This window comes from Frieseomelitta varia, unplaced genomic scaffold (genome assembly GCF_011392965.1).
Source record: "Frieseomelitta varia isolate USP_RPSP 00005682 unplaced genomic scaffold, Fvar_1.2 scaffold_88, whole genome shotgun sequence".
NCBI lineage: Eukaryota > Metazoa > Arthropoda > Insecta > Hymenoptera > Apidae > Frieseomelitta > Frieseomelitta varia.
The window spans coordinates 50,256-67,264 of record NW_025110678.1 but is presented as its reverse complement, the minus strand read 5'-3'; the positions used below and the strand labels follow the sequence as shown (position 1 = coordinate 67,264).

The window sequence follows — 17,009 nt, the reverse complement described above, 5'->3', positions numbered from 1 at the left end:
CAGAAGAGACCATGCGAGGCTTTAAAGATCAGGGGCTGATTCAGATGTTTATAAACCAAGCTCGGGTATCGGGATAAGATATTAAGTCTGGACAACCACTAACACACACATTAACAAAATTCAAAAAATGCAAAACAAATTCCTAAGAATAATACTAGATAAGCCATATGACACACCGGTAAAAACAGTACACCAAATAGCAAACATTCCAACAATAGAAGAATACATACGCACTGCCATGACCAAAGCATACCACCCAAATCATGAAAACCCTCTAATCAGGGCTATAGGAGATTACCAAATTGACAAATTACCATTAAAAATAAGAACAAAACTGCCGAAACACGCAATGATCAAACAATAAACACTTAGCACACAACTACAAGAATCTTCACACAAGTAGCTGCAGGTTTTTGAAAATTTTTCTCCTGCATAAACTAAATCTACTCTTAAAAAGCAAATTTGAACCTTACTCATCATTCTACTCCTATAAATTTATGTTAAATGCAGGTTAAAGGGACCCTCAATAACCCTAGGGACTGCAGCAAAAGACACAAGGAAGGAAAAAAAAAAACGGGATAAGAGTTGGACCGAGGAGGCACCAACTTGAGAAGAAAGACAAGATGCATTCTTTCTGTAGAACGTGTCAGAAAGTACGCGTCCGAATCAGTCGTCAAGTTTAATTAGATAATTCGTTATTAACGAGAAATACTGTGACAAATTTCTTTTTTTTTTTTTTGTTTCGTTATTTAACGTCGCATCAACCACTTTGTGGATTATTAGCGACTCAGGTAAGTCACAGCCTCTTGTATAGTCTTGTCAGTTTTAAATATTGTAGAAGGTTCTTGGTTGTGCTGTTATCTATTATGTTGTCTTTCAGTGTGGGTTTTATATTGCACTCTAGGCGTTTTTCGGTGTATCTTCTACAGTCCAAGATGGTCCTCTGTCATTTTGCAGAGTTCACAGGTTGGAGATTCTTTGTAGAGGAAGACGGGTGTTCTGTTATGACTCTTGAAATCATGACTTGATCGTAGGGTGCAGGCTCTTCTTGTAGAAGTCGTTCCTGACTATTTCTTGTGTGAAAATGACAAATTGTTTCCCTACAATCAGTACATTATATATTTCCAACTCTGTTTTCCTTCAAACAAACAATTATGTACATCATTTATAATATTCGCATCCATCCACCAAAAAATTTCCAAATTCACTCTCGAAATCGAAGTCCGAATTTTGAATGAAAAATTTACATCTCGTGTGTCTACATTGCAATTTAAAATTTCCTACAAATACACGCATCAAGAAAACAAGAAAAAAAAAAAAAAAAAAAAAAAAAAAAACACCACAGTGTGGCCATCGTACGAAAACACAGTCACCGGATGGCGTCCGGCTGATTTAAAATCCGCTCTCGTCGCTGGTACGGAGAATTCGCGAGGCGCTTGGCGATTTTTTTCTCCAGCTGTGGCCGGCATTTTCGCCAGGATACAAAAGGGGACGAGGCTCGCGGAGAAAGAGGTCGCGGAGGCGCGGGAAAAGGAGACGGAAGAGCACGAGGAAGAGAAAAGAGAAGGGGAAGACGGTTAATCGGTGCCAGAGTACCGTTGTACCTGAATGGAGCAGCGAGATGTGGCTTTCGGTTTCCCTGCAGCCTCCGTCGCAGCTGCAGCTCCGTTCTCTTCTCTTCTCTTCTCTTCTCTTCTCTTCTCTTCTCATCCCTTCTCTTCTCTTCTCTTTTCTTCTCTTCTCGTCTAGCTAATCGCCGTCAGTCTTCACTACTTACATGGCCACGTGGCTACATGCGCGTGCACGTGAAAGCACGCGACAGTTTCCTTCTTTCCTTCTTTCTTTTTTGTTCCCTTTTTCTTGAGTGTCTCTTTGCTTCTACGCGCCGCGCGCGCATTTCCGCCTCGGATCTCGCCCGTGGGACAACCGTTTCCAACCACGTGCACCTGCAGCTGGAACACGAGGGCTCGCGCAACAGCTGCCAACGCCTTTCCTCGCTCGTGCTTACCGTTAACGCGTCCATAGTCGCGACTACGCGTGAATTCTCCTCGATTTTAAGACACGTTTCGAGAAACGAAAGGTATTTCGGATGTTGTTTACTGTAAACGGTGTCGCTTGGGACGTTCGAGTTGAGAAGTTGGGTTTGGGAATGATGCGCGAAAAGTTTGAGACTCGCGATAACGAAGACGAAGTGAACGAAGAGGAATTTGAGGTACGCGAATTCTTTGACAAGGAAGGGAATCATTGAGAGGGACTTTAACGAAGATTCGAAGTGAAGTTTTAGAGCGTTTGTAAAATGCCACGTGTGTGACAGATGCGCAAGAGGTAAGTGGAAGGATCTGAGTTACTATTGTTCAAGTGTTGTCCTTAAGTGTTAAGTTTAATTATCCTCGTGAGGGGATGTTGATAAAAATTTTAATTGGAGCGGTGATTGTAACATTTTTCGTACACATGACATGTATAAGTGCAACTGAAAACAAATTGAAAACCAAAGAAAACCAAAGAATGAAACGAATCTCACGATTTTAAAGGAATTTTGATACCGATTTTGATCGAAGTTAAAATATAATTTGTAATTATTTCGCGTATAATAGACTATACAAGACGTAAAAAGAAAGAAATTATTTAAAGAAGTGATTAAAATCTTTGAATATTTCAGTGAATATTTTAATTACAAACGTTACATATAATATTGAAATATTATAAAATCTTATACTCGTGAATATCATATGTCAACTGGACTCGAATTCGTGGTTGTTAATGTGTAAATGTTCAAGATTGTAATTATGGTTCGGTAAGGTGATTCGTGACCAGTTTTAAAGTCGCTTCGAGATAAACCGTCATTGTTTCACGTCAATAACCTGTTATTTAATGGATTTATTCGTGCAAATAATTATACCGCTATCAGTGACATATGTACATTTTGTTCTTCATAAGTTCGTTAAACACTGACTTAATGAACTTATTTAAAACAAACTTAATTCAACATTTTTCTCGTGAATATTTTAACTGTTAACTCGACTATATTTTAATTTAATTTTTAATTTGGTCAAAGTTTCGGAGGAAAGGTGCGACATAGGGTGTTTGGAACGTTTAAATTTCACTATGGTCTATATTCATTTCAGCATGTAAATTAGTAGCTTGTATACCATATTAACAACCCAAATCTATTCAACTGATTTACTAAATCTTCTTTTTCTAATGAACGTTTTTAGAATTTTTAAGACAGATAATCCGCTCAAAAATCTCAAGACAAAGAATCTATATTAATTAAATTAATATTAAAAATAAAATTGTATTACAAAACATACGCGCAATTTAAAAATATTATGATCTGCGATAAACACTGAATATTAAAAATAAAAAGTGTTCCAAGACTTTTGAGTAGGTGTAAGAATTAAGTCAGTTTGTAACTCATTAAGTGAGAAATTATAATTTATCGTAAAAAGAATGTGGATTTTTATGTATTTATGAAACTTTCATATGCTAGTGTATATAATATGAAAAATTCTGTAAAATATCTAAAAAATAATACTTTCTATAATAGTTAATAACACAGTTTTCTAGGTTTCCTACTACATTCCAAAAAATAGGAATTTTCCCGCATAAAAATCCGGGATCTAATCACACCGTCGTACATTAAATATTTCAATTTCTTTGAATTTTATGAAATGGTAACGAAAAGTTTTGCTATAATATCGAAAGAATTTGAATTGAATGTACATCTGAACGAAAAGTAACTATATACTATATATAAATATCGCATATAATGATTTAAATAACTTTAGTCCTTAACATTGTCTCTAAGAATTTTCTCTCTCACGTTGTAATTTCAATTTTATGAATAATTATAATTTTACAAAATCGGATACGCGCTATTTATCCTGCCATTAATCAACAAAACTTCGCGCGAGATAAAACCACGCTCGTGTTTCTATCTCGGTGAATGTACCGCGGTATGCAAACCACAAGACTGCTTTTTTTCTCGTACCAGTCGACGAACCTGATCGCGTGTAACACAATTCCGCCGATCGTTCACCCGTTTAATCCATCTTGCGTTACACTTGGTTACGCGCTATGCGACGCTCCACTTTTCATAAATTACTAGAGAATCATTTCTATCGATCGTCTCAATAGCCTGGAAACTCTCTCTTCATACGTATCCTATCCATTAGAACACTTGCAGAAAATAAAATAGGTTAAGACGTGATTGTTTAGGTCTGCTGTGTGTTAACTATATTTTAATACGATCTTTTGGCGGTTGCATTATTTAATTATTTATTTTTATAACAATTACAATTTTTTAAAAATCTGTCCACTATATTTCTATTTGTGCACTCTTCGCGACTTTGTAAGAATTTGACTAGAGAAATATTGGAATATAAAGTTGAATGTCACATTTGTGTAAAAAAATTTTTCATTTAGTAACTATTCGTGAAAAAGAATTCGCAAATGTTAAACTCGTTTTGAAACACTCTATTTAAACACGTTTCTACCCCTTTAATTATTTCCCTGATAATTTCAATCGACTGTTTAACACACAGAGTCAGGAGATGTCTTGATACTGATCCAAATAAAAATATTTTTCAAGTTCGTTAATTTAGTCGTAATAGGACAATAAAGTAAAGTTTGTTATTCAGCCATGCCCACGAGGAACCTAGAGGCAGTGGACATTTTAGAAGCTCTCGAATCGAAGCTTGCGTACATTCCAGGAGGTTGTGACCGCGAGGGAAGACCTTTGATAGTAGTCAATGTCCCTTCGGAGCTTCAACCGACCACGAAACCCAGATTGGAAGCCGTGATCGCCTATTTCTTGTCGATTTTTAGGTAATTTTCCGAGTTTAAAATATTAAGGAAGAAAATATAAATTTGCGTAAAAATTCACAGTCCAGTTATGAAATTCGTGCGTACTATGCATCGTGCGTATCGTGCGAAATTAATAAATTTTTGTATGATATTTATAATAATAATCATATTAATATTAAGAAAAATTATTTTTAATTTTAATTTCATAATTTTTAATTTTAATTTATTAAAAATTTATAGATATTCTGTTATTAAAATATTTATTTTAGGTTTTATTATAAATTTAATTTTAATAGAAATAAATTTTAAAATAATATTAATTTTTTTTAAAAAATTTTATTTATATACTTAATATATATAAAATTATTATTTATTATTTTAATAAATTTTTAAATAAATATGAAATTTATGAAAAAACGTCTTATGAAGTTATATTTTCTAATATTATAATTAATATAATTATTAAATAATTAATGTAATTATTTAATAATTTGTGTGTTTTATGATTAGCGAGGAGACAAAGAGAAATGGATTGGTCCTGATAGTGGATGCACGAAGAGGGGCGTGGCGCGTGGCAAGATCTTGTATAAGATTGTCCACGATACTTTTGGGAACTTCGGCAGCTTCTGTAATCGTGGTGCGCCCAGACGGCTTCTGGGACAAGAGAGTAGACAGTTGTACCAAGTCTCATAAAGAGGGAGAGGTTGGTGACAAATCAAAAATATCTAATTAATTCGAGATTTCAATTTCACTTGAATTAATAATCAGAAATGGTATTAGAACTAAAATCTTCAAATTGGTAATTGAAAATAGAACTGAAACCAGCCAGTAATATATCACAATTTCACTTGAATTAATAACCAGAAATGGTATTAGAACTGAAATCTTCAATTGGTAATTGAAAATAGAACTGAAAGTAATATTTTCAATTACCAGCCAGTAATATATCACAATCAAGTACGTAATTCGATAATCAGAAATTAAGCAATCTGAAAGTGAAGAATGTTCTATACAATAAAATCGTCTGCAATTTTCTAATTGAATAATTTGTCAACAACAAGTGTTCAAATATCTTTGAACAAAAAAAGAAAGTGTAGCTTGTCCCACGAATGTTTTTGGTAAAAAATAAAAAAAAATAGTAAAGTTAGACTGAAAATGTAAGCATGATAAAATATGATAAAATACCCGAAATGCCTAACAAAATAAAATATAATAACGAAATATATAAATCACTTAAAAAGTGAAACAAATTTGTATTCGTCTACATTTCTTCGCACAAGAATACAAATTTGCATGAACATTCACAAGTAAACATTACGATTACCATGAATCGTTCAAATTGAGACAGAATATATTCTCAGACAGCAAAGTGAAGTACAATTCCCGATTTTACTGGAAGGTTACACAATTCAAACTATCCCAAGACCAGACAAACTAGTTTGAGCTGTTACTTGCTTGTTTTATCACTTGACCACGAGAGACTCGCTCGTTCCAATCATGTGTTCTGCTTATCGTTACGGTTATCGTGTGAAATCCCCGCGCGTACTTGTCAAAATCGTTCCGCGTGAAAAACCACGAGGGACGACGAGTTAATTGCGGGCCTACGACGGTGCGTGACGCGAATTAATTCTCTGCTCGTTGTTGTTGTTCCAGCCGACGTACCTCACCCTGACGAGGCTGCAGTTTCACGTTGACTTCACTCAGCTGCCGTACGAGCTGGGTGGCAACAAACCGTACGACCACGTCGACTGGATCCAGAGACGCGTGGTAATCGTCTCTGCATCTATAATTTACGCTTAAACGAACCGTTTCACCGTCTTAAGTTGAAAAAGAGAAGAAAGAAGAAAACGATAAAACGTGACTTTCTGCGGTTTACGAACCTCTTGACGGTTCATTTAGGTCTCTTTTATATAAGAAAATCTAGAACTACCGGAAATTACAAGCAGGATGATATTAAAAGTGTTAATATTGAAACGTAACTTTCTACGCGAGACTTCTTTACGAGAGACCTCATTTTCTTTCTTCGTGTATATAGAAAATCCAAACATAATATAATATTAAGTCATAAGGTAAATTGGTAATTTTCTAAAGTGGGATCTTTTTAGCGAGTCTTTATTTTTTTTTTTTTTTTCTTTATAAAATAGATATAGATAGGAAGCAGGATAGCGTTAGAGCAATTTTTATTAATGCATAATAATATATTAATATTATATATTTAGTATATAATATTATCTAAAGTTACTAGAACGTGCAGTTTTATTAAATGGAGAATTACGGTTCAATTTCAGTATTCTGTGTTGAATCAAGTTATTAAGTTAGAAAGGGAGAGAAGAAATTTTAGAGAGTTAAAATGGCAGGTTTCGTATAATTGAATACTGTAAATGTACAAGTTTTCGCATTGCAGAGTTGAATGAACATTCGTGGTCACTTTTAAACGAAAACGACTGACAGATCTTTTTTTAATTTAATTCCATTGATTTTCATTTTTAACGAGTTGATTTTGTAATTAATTGGTAATTAATTGACAGAAAGTGGAAGACTACGCTAAAGATGCAGCCAATCTCGTTACAAAAATGACTACTCTACACCAAAGATTGATAACTTTGGATGGATTTCGCATGTCAGAGTCGGACGATGATTTGGAATCTTATTGGGGGATGAACAGCGAATTAACGTCTCATGCGCGACATGTTCTACAATCAGGTACATAATCTATGCTGATTAAATTCAGTTATTGAAAACTAGCAAATACAATTGTTCAAATATGAAATATAAAATATAAATAAAATACAAATATAAATGTATGAAATATAAAATAATGTAGGGAGAGAGAATAGAACTGAATGAAGAATGGAAGCGGTTCTTCAGACGATCTATAGCACTGGAGGGTTGATTCTTAATTTATTCAAGTTTAAAAAATTGTTCGATCACACGATTGAAAAATCTACTACTAAAAAATGAATAACCCCGTTAATTGAACGTTTCAGTAAATCGTGAATCTGGATGACTGTCATATACGTCACTATACGCAAAGGAATCTTTAGTTTTTCGCTGCGTGCCTGTCACAGCCGGGCTCGTTTCCTCGTGTCGTCGTAACCGATCGCACGAATGTCTGTTTCCTGATCGTTGATAAAATCAAGCAACCGGTTGCACACGAGGATCGACACTCGGATACGGGCAGATTGTCCCGGAAAAATCGAAAAACCGGCTTAACCGGATGTCGAGTAGCAACGTTTCTTTGGAAGCGAGCCGACAGAGTCGCGTGCTCGCGGGAACGCGCGAGGGTGTAAAAACACTGACAATGCAGCGCTCGTGTAACTTTTGTTTCCGTTTCTTTTCTTTCTCCTTTTTCTTTTCTGTCTTCTAACAGACAGAGCACAAGAATCACCTTGAAGATGCGTTTTTAAAATGCGTTCAGGGAATTTCCTAAAGCGTTGAAAAAGCAAAGAAAAAAAGATGGTTGCACCATGGTGTTATCTTTGTTATATCACTAGCCCGTGAACGTTTACGCAATTCTGTATTTTTTTACGAATATAACCAAAGAGATACAATCTAAATATGTGCTTTATTTCATACAAGCACGTTTCGTGCATTCTGAAGATTTTTGGAATCTTTAAATTTATGTTCAAAGCTCCTTATTTGGGAATATTTTTCAAACTATCATTGAAATTATACCACCTGTAATTTAAAATATTTCGATAAAAGAAATAGAGAAAAAATTCTTGAACCAGTCAGAATCACTACTCAAATAAGATTAAATAATAACAAATTAAAATTGACGATTAAACGAATTATACAATACAGGGAAATGTTAAAAGAAGAGAACATTAATTATCTGTATCTGTACAATTTTAGGCAGAAACTTGATCAGTTCGATGAGCAAAGAATCCACGAAGGATACTTTAGACAGCACGATAAAGATTTACGAGCTGATCGATTCCATCGAATTGAAGCAGGTAACACATATTCTCCGAAATAAAAGAGAAAGGATATAGGATGTGTTGCTGTACGTCTGCAGACAGTGAATTGTGTATTTTTTTAGGTGGACATCGAGAACTCGTGGTCGGAGATGGAAAGAAACTTGGATACAGCCAGGATAATCGGTGACCTCGAGAAGGGTGTGTCGTGCGTTACAGATTGGATTCTAGGACCGGCCGATGCCATGTTAAACTCCTGTTGCCAAGTTGGATTCGACGTTTCCTCTTCGGAGGAACTTCGTAGACGACACGAAGAGCTCGAGTTAGAATGCAGGGTGAAAGAGCAAAATTAACGATATCATTGATGTAGAAAATAATAAAATAGTAAATAATAAATAATAGTAGGAAATAATAAAAGGTGATTCGAATGAATTATGATAAACTGCTAAATATGATTCCTAGAAGCTAGATAGTTATACTTTAATTATTTCCTTAAAACGACTAATTTAATTCCAAATTAATAATTTAATAAACGATTCGATTTGACGGTGAAATGATTTAATTTCAAGTAGTTATTATTAATTGGGAGAAAACTAGAAAACTAGAAGAATTGAAAATCATTCGATAAGATTTAGAATGAGACAGTGTTAAAACAAATTTCAGGAAACTTATGGACGTTACGCAGAATTGCTTCACAAGATCGACAATTTACCAAGCACGCGTTTATCACAGGATTTAAAATCTCAACGAGATTTCATGGATTTTGTGTGCAGGAGCTTCGCAAACAGACTCGAGAGACGACGAAACGTGTTGATCACTTCTCAAAGATTTTTTAGGCTAGTCTCTCAGGTACTTGTCGATATGATAAACAGAAAGGGATAAACTTTTAAACGAACCTTAGCGTTATGTTATTTTCAGTATTTTGACAAAACGAGCGAGGTGTTCGACAAATTAGTTATGGGCAACAGAACTCACGATTTTTCTCAAGCTGGTGCGAATCTTTTGAAATTGGAACAGAGCCAGGCAATTTTAGGTAAATAATTTTCTTTTTCTATTTTTATTCTCTCGTCTATTACTTCGCTTGAAACAAACATTCGCACATTTATTATAGAAACGTTGGAATGCGAGTTGGTGAAGGAAGGTGAAAAATTGTCAGACATTTTGTCAATGCCGGTGAAGGACGCGCTAGGTCGGGACGTGCACGTTGACTATGGCGAGGACATAGTGAATGTCAGAGATATTTTGGATGCAACGAACGCTAGAAAGAATATTTTCAATGACAGTGTCGAGTTGCAGAAACTGTCTTTGAAACAGATCGCTTTGATATATACTTACGAAAGCGACGCTAAACAGGTGATTGTATAACTTTGAAATATCGTCTCATTGTCAGTGTAATAAAGTATTTTCAATCTGTATAACATACATGATTACACGTGGGAATTTTTAGGCTGTTAAATGGTTGAACGACTTGTACGATGTTTTGTTGAAAAATCATATGGAAATCGGATGCAACGCGATGGAAATACAGTTACAGAAAGAGGAGCATCAGTCGTTTCAAGAAACTGCCAAGGTACAAGATGAAATAATTATTCAATAATTGTATAAGTTGTGATTTTAAATAGCTATTAGAAACTTATTTCAATTTATCTTTATTTATTCTATTTGTTCCAATGTCACTTTTAAATATGATAAATATTATCTTGCCAGTTAAATTATTATATAGGAGAACGTTCAGAATAAGAGTGTAGAATAAGATAATTTCCAGAATAATTTAGAAATGTAAAAATATGGTACCTTGGTATTTAAATTCCTAGGGGACATACGACTATGGCTGCCAATTGGTAAATGGTGCTCAAGTGCTAAGGTTATCCTGCAGGCTACCTCTGGAAAGCAACGCAACTCTCTTCTCGAAGCTACGTCAAGCCTGGAAGCAGCTTCGATCCGTTAGTCAAGAACAATTAACCAGACTGAGAGTGTGTGCTGTTTTCCATAGAAGCGTCGAAGATGTACGCACGGTGACCGTCATTTAATCATTCCGTTGCACAATTTACCGTGACCAATACCACTTTACTTCATATTTGATCAGTCGTTTAAAATTTTCCATTCCTTTTAATCAACTGAGTCGTTAAAAAAAAAAAGAGTAGTACACGTGACAACATCTTTGATTGGGAAAGAAAAATTTACTTTAGTTTCACAGAAAAATTCTTCAAACTTCAAAACACGTGTTACTGCTGCGTTATATAGAATTTCTAAAAAAAATTTCCAAGAAAGTAAAATAAATTTTACGCAACGTCGTCCATAATTATCTCGTTGTTAAAAAATTAAGAAATGCACTTTCGTCACTACTATCGTCTAAATTATTTTCTATAACTTTCTATAACACTGTTTCTTCAAGCACTGTTCGAAACTGTACGATCTGATCAAGACTGTGGCATCGCTCCGTCGTTCCTGGAGGCCAGAGGACTTGGCCGCAGAAGCTCGAGCCAAGGCTGAGATAGTAATTATCCTGGATAATCGAGAAAAGCTACTTCTCGAAGTTGGACGAATGGTGAGGCTGGGTCGTCTCCTGAGAACACGCTTGAAGGAACCTCTCTGTCATCAACGGCAAGTACGACAGTGATCATACGTGTCTCGAAAGATATCCTCAAAAGAAACTCAAACATCTAGCAACTCAAAGTTTACTAATATTTTACTTATTTAAAAGCTAATAAATAAATCAGCGAATGAATAACAGGAATAACTAATTTTTATCAGAATTTTCGATTAATTTTTCGAGCAAAGAATAATTGAAGATCTTTCTAGGATCTGATAGATTATGATGAATAAAACTTTGTTCCCCTTTTCATTTACAAGGTAAACGAAAATTATAAAATAAAAATAATTCCATTGTTATCATCAAATTTAACGTGGCTGATATTAAAAAAAGTCATAATTAGCCATTTTTTCAGAAAGTTCTTCAATTGTTTCAAGTTAATCATCTCACCGTAAATTAGCGAATGAATGTCAGGAATGGATCCAGCTAATTTTTATCGAAGTTTCTAATAAAATTAATTTCGAAGATGACCAGGAAAAACAGTCTGTTCCTAAATTAGCGAATGAACGTCACCAGCATCACCGATCAATTTTCATCGAAGTTTCCAACGAAATTGTTTCGAAAATAACCACTGAAAACTGAAATAACCAGAAGATCTGTCTGCTCGTAAATTAGCGAGTGAACGTCAATAATCGCACCAACCAATTTTTATCGAGATTTCAAACGCTTCTGGCAACATCTCCCGATCGAATTTCCAAGCTTTCTCGATCGTCTCAATCTGTCCTTGGATTTCATCTCGCCATTCTAACTGGCGCTTTCGGATTCGGTGCAATAAAATACGCGTATCTCGGTCGTCTAACCGTGAGAGCAGGATAACTCGAGTGTTGAAGAGAAAGATCGAGTTGGCCGTTGCCGGAGTAATATAAGAGGCGAAGAGAGCCACGGTATCGTCGACGAGCACCTCCTCCTTTTTAACGGAGGCGGTGTGTCAGTCCATGGCTGCACGTCGACCGGATACCTACATCTTGATATTGCTGCATGTAAGTCCGATCGTTTCGAAATACGATAAACGCGCCCTGCTTTCGTTCGACCACTGTTCCTAATCGCGCACCGTTTTCATACCAAACGTTCTTTCCTATTCAGTCCATTGTGAGATAATGATAATCCCTCGATGAAATAGTAGACTAATCATGTAGACAAATTTTTCGTGGAAAGTTAAATAACACTTGAAGATAACAAGATAAGTATAACGAGAAGTTGAGCCCGAAATTTTTACATTAATTCATTTCTTTGATCGGCGAAATTTCCAGCATTTGACTGAATATATAATTTTTCTGATTTGTATATTGCACGAAATCCTAAGTGGCACTCGTTTGCATAATACAACGAAGACACTAGCTAACATTTTTCTTAGTTCAACTGTTCAAAATTTTTGTGATTGTTACAATTTCTGGTTTGTCGGCCTCCACTCGTTAGAGAATATTTTTATAAATATCACAATATCAATAAATCATTCTCCAATAATTAGAGAATATTTTATAAATATCGTAATATCAATAAATCATTATCCAATCATTAGAGAATATTTTATAAATATCGTAATATCAATAAATTTTTAAATAATGCGTTCATTATATTTTATGTCAATATCTTTTGATTCACACGTTTCATAAAAGATCAAATAGATGTCTTGTTCACGTAACACAACGAAGAAATTGATCAAGAAACTTTTCGTTCCACTATCCTAGCTACTTATTTTTTTTTTTTTTTTTTTTTTATTGTTTTCAATCACTGCAATTTTGTTTAGTTGACAAAGTAAATGAGCAGTTTGTCGAGATTCAGCCACGTGTTGGTAGATAAATATGGGTCGCTTGCGTCTAGTGTTGACGTATGCGCGCCACCGTTTGCGCTCGTAGAGACAAACGTCCTATTTTCACTCACACGAGGACGGTCAGGGCCAAGAAATTGTTACGCGCGAGCGAATCCGTTTCGAATATTCGTTCGCGAATCGCGACTGTGGAGTTTCTTCGAGAGCTCGCGTAAAAATGGCGAGAATTTCGTGTGTGGAAAATGTAGCCGATTGGCAACCAGCCAAAACAAGCGAATATCGTTTTCAGCTAGCCCCTTATTTTCCTTCTCTGGTCCATTTGTTTAAAATTCTTATCACTCGCGGTTGTATCGTTTCTCTTCAGTTCGTGCACGTGCGCATAGACACTGTCGCGAAAACACGCTAGCCACGGTCCACGGACTTCAAAATCTGATCGACGATCGAAAAACGATTTCCATTAGTCGGAAACTCGAAGATTTTCATTCGTTATTTTCGGACTCGCCGTAAGACTCCACGTAAGACGTGGACTATCGATGTCTCTTGTCGTGCTCGTGTCGTAAAATACGACTTGCAAGGTTTTTAATTTAATTCCTTATTCTTAGTTATTCTGAGTTGTTGTTGGAATTAAATGATTTACGATTCTTTAGGTTATTCATTCGCTAATATGTATGACATAGATTCGAGTTGATATTTTTAGAGCGCGTGTTTATGAACTTGGATAAGAAATGCAAATTAAATATCATAAAACGGTGAAAAATTTATGTATCTATTTCTGTGGAATATAATGTTTTAAAATCCTGTTTGTCACAACTTCATAGATTAAAAGAAGTGGAAGAAATAAGTGGTAAGAAAATATACCACATATTTAGGATGGATAATTGACAACTCAATAGAGACTTACGGAGTAAAATAAAGTTAAAGAATATGAAAATAATATTAATACGTTTACTCCACTAATTTCTCAATTCCAATATTTTTCTTCTTCCAACGAAGAGAAGACTGTTTATTTTTTTTTCCATCGTTCGTGCAGTCTTCTTCCTCTTTCTAACGTTCAATATTAATTGCAAATAATCCAATTTTTCAATTATATGTATATTTTATAACATGGTTGTTAATAGATTATTACTCTAAAAATTTTTTGATTTCCCCAATTTTGGAACAAGTATAAACTTTTAGGGCTATATTATTTGTTAGTACGAAAGAAAACGGTATTTTTCTATTCCTCAAAGAAACCAGATTGAAACTAGATTGATTAAAATTTCGCTGCGTTAAGATTGAAAGTGCCGCTTAAAATTGACGCTGTGCAGATTCGGCGGCTCTTGGTTCACCGAAATTAGAACTCCGCCCCACATTGAAGCTACCATCTGGTCCACAATCCGCGTCTCGACGCTTCGTTGCGGCGCTGTCACTGTCGATTACGTAATTCTTTAGAAATCTGACGTTTTCTCGAAGCTAATTCTGTTGATACTACGTGCTGAAATGCACCTATCATTTTCTGTATATCGATCATTGTAAAATATAGAAAGCGAAGCAAAGAATTCGATTTCGAACGATGATTCGATTTCTTTCATAAATGTAGATACCATTAGTTGTAATTATATAGCAATTGATAAATATGCGATATATATATATATATATATAAGTTATTCATATTTTACAAAATGAAACAGAAAAGATATCACTAATGAAGATGCCGAGAAACAGTTTGTAACAGATAATTTCGGTCTAAATTTGAAATGGAACGCGATCGTAAAATCGCTAGTTTAAATGATCTTGTCTATTCTAAACATTCCTGTTCAAAAATATGCTTCATTTTGATAGGAAAGGAAACATATTTTTTACATACAATATGATGAATATTATAATTAATATTCTGAACTTGATGGCTCAATTTTAAATGCTTTAATTGCTTTTAAGATAAGATCTTAAGTCACCATTCACGTATTTCTCCAAACACAGGGAAAAGAAAGGTAAAGAATACATAAAAAAAAAAAATACACTGCCAAAACAAAAGGTTCATTTTCAAGAATATAGAGAAAAAAAATTATTTAAATTTCCAATTGACAAAAAAAAAAAAAAAGAAGAAAAACAAAATCTTAAGCACAAAAATTTCATTCTACATTTTCTACGTATTTCTATTTTATAGAACAATCTTCTGTCAATTGTCAACTGTTCAGACTTTCAAATTTAATTTTCTAGAAATCAAGAATGATGAAAGAATTATTTTTACACTTACAGAATAATTATCTCTGCCCGTCTACGATTCACATAAAAAATTTAACAAATTCTCAAACTTCTAGTTTTCTAAAAAACCTTCACTCGAGACTTTCAACTTAATGTTTCACACACCAACAGTGTAAATATTTTCTCTACTCTTATCATAGATCCTATCAAATCCTCTACACGATCGACACATAATCCTTTATAAAGTCGATGGACGACAGAGAAAGTCTATTAATAGCTCGAAGTGAAAACGAGGGAAATTTATTTTTCCAGAATGTCTGAAACCGAGGATGCCTCGGGCAAAGGCAGTAACCTGACAGCGATCGAGGCGATCTCGGCGAGGCTGGCGGAAGTAACGCGGCTCGCCGAGAAGCTGGACGCAAGGCTTTGCGAGGCTGGTGCCAGGACTCGACCAGTTCCGATGTCGTCGTCCGCGATGTCCTCCACTTCGTCGCTGTTCTCGTCGTCGAACCTACCGATCACAACGTCCACCCCCGTTCCCAGCCAAATTCAAACGATTTCTACCTCGTCCATTGGGATCACCACACCTCTCATCAGTTCGTCGGTGTCTACGGTGCAACTCCAACCGAAATGCGTGTCCACGATCTTATCCTCCGCGTCGAATAACGAAATTGCCTCGTCGAAGGAGAAGATGTCCAATTTGGTGACATCGACGCCACAATCTGCGAATGGAACGGTTCCCACTGGTACTGTTAATGGCAAGACTAGTTCCACTGCGGCGGAGAGTAACAAGATAGAGGAAAAAATTGTGGAGGAAGAAAATCGAAGAGAGGAGGAAAGTAAGAATGCGAATTTGGATCGAACGGACGATGCGAGGACGAAAGAAGAAGTCGCAGAGGTGAGAAGAACATGATAGCGTCTTACATATTTGTAAGATCCACTAATTGTAAGATTAAGCAGTGAAATAATATCATTGAAAAAGGAAGAGATCTAAATGATGTACACTATACTTTGGATATTTTTATGCATTGTGCGTAAAAATATACAAGTACATGAAAATTACTATAACGTTGTTACATTGTGGAGTATAAGAAATATATTAAAATTTGAAAGTTGCTGAAAGCATATCTCCAATTTGAAAAGTAAGTTCTTGACCATAGTAAACATTTTAATATCTCCAAACATCGTAAAGTTACAAGAGTTGGATCAAAGAAATAAACAATGGAGAAAATATTTGATAATATCAGAATATCAAAAGACAGAATTGACTAACGTATAATATTCTTAATGAGTTGAGTTAAATTTAGAAGAATTAGTACACGCGATACTATCTAGTATGATCTAATAGTTGGATCTTTCATTTTCGATCGTTGTTTCTATGTCTCTACATTAAGTAACGTTTATATTCGACGTATCATCGAATGCATTTTGTGATATTTATATCACGATCGTAGGACGTAATCGAGAAGTCATTCGACGATAGTCTAGCCGAAGATTCGAACATAGAGGACTACGTGACCGCGACTGAACGTTCGATCACTCCGACAGTTCGTTCCAGAAGCGAATCTTTCGTTACCTCGCCAGAATGCGAAGACCTTGCTGTTCCAGCAACCGTGACGACTGCTAACGATACTTGGTAAGAAACGCCGACCGAATACACAACACGAACACGCGTTAATTCGTTCATTAATAACGTTTCTTTCCCTTCTTTCTTTTTTTTTTTTTTTTTTTTTTTTTTTGT

General features: G+C 35.2%; 1 protein-coding gene across 7 annotated transcripts in view; it reads left to right on the top strand.

Annotated features, from left to right (window-relative positions):
* The first annotated feature begins 1,693 nt into the window (after positions 1-1,693).
* LOC122536948 overlaps positions 1,694-17,009 on the top strand; it is a 62,381-nt gene continuing 47,065 nt past the window's right edge. For 3 of the 7 annotated variants that reach the window (XM_043669750.1, XM_043669746.1, XM_043669745.1), the window contains exons 1-15: positions 1,694-2,325; positions 4,641-4,827; positions 5,317-5,509; positions 6,460-6,573; positions 7,335-7,509; positions 8,662-8,762; positions 8,849-9,058; positions 9,387-9,572; positions 9,642-9,756; positions 9,835-10,076; positions 10,171-10,293; positions 10,538-10,738; positions 11,119-11,327; positions 15,581-16,166; positions 16,723-16,904. In XM_043669750.1, the coding sequence (XP_043525685.1) occupies positions 4,643-4,827; positions 5,317-5,509; positions 6,460-6,573; positions 7,335-7,509; positions 8,662-8,762; positions 8,849-9,058; positions 9,387-9,572; positions 9,642-9,756; positions 9,835-10,076; positions 10,171-10,293; positions 10,538-10,738; positions 11,119-11,327; positions 15,581-16,166; positions 16,723-16,904 (2,822 nt within the window). In that variant the 5' untranslated portion in view covers positions 1,694-2,325; positions 4,641-4,642. The remainder of the gene's footprint in view (positions 2,326-4,640; positions 4,828-5,316; positions 5,510-6,459; positions 6,574-7,334; positions 7,510-8,661; positions 8,763-8,848; positions 9,059-9,386; positions 9,573-9,641; positions 9,757-9,834; positions 10,077-10,170; positions 10,294-10,537; positions 10,739-11,118; positions 11,328-15,580; positions 16,167-16,722; positions 16,905-17,009) is intronic. The other 4 variants (XM_043669751.1, XM_043669749.1, XM_043669747.1 and 1 more) reach the window with 3 other exon arrangements.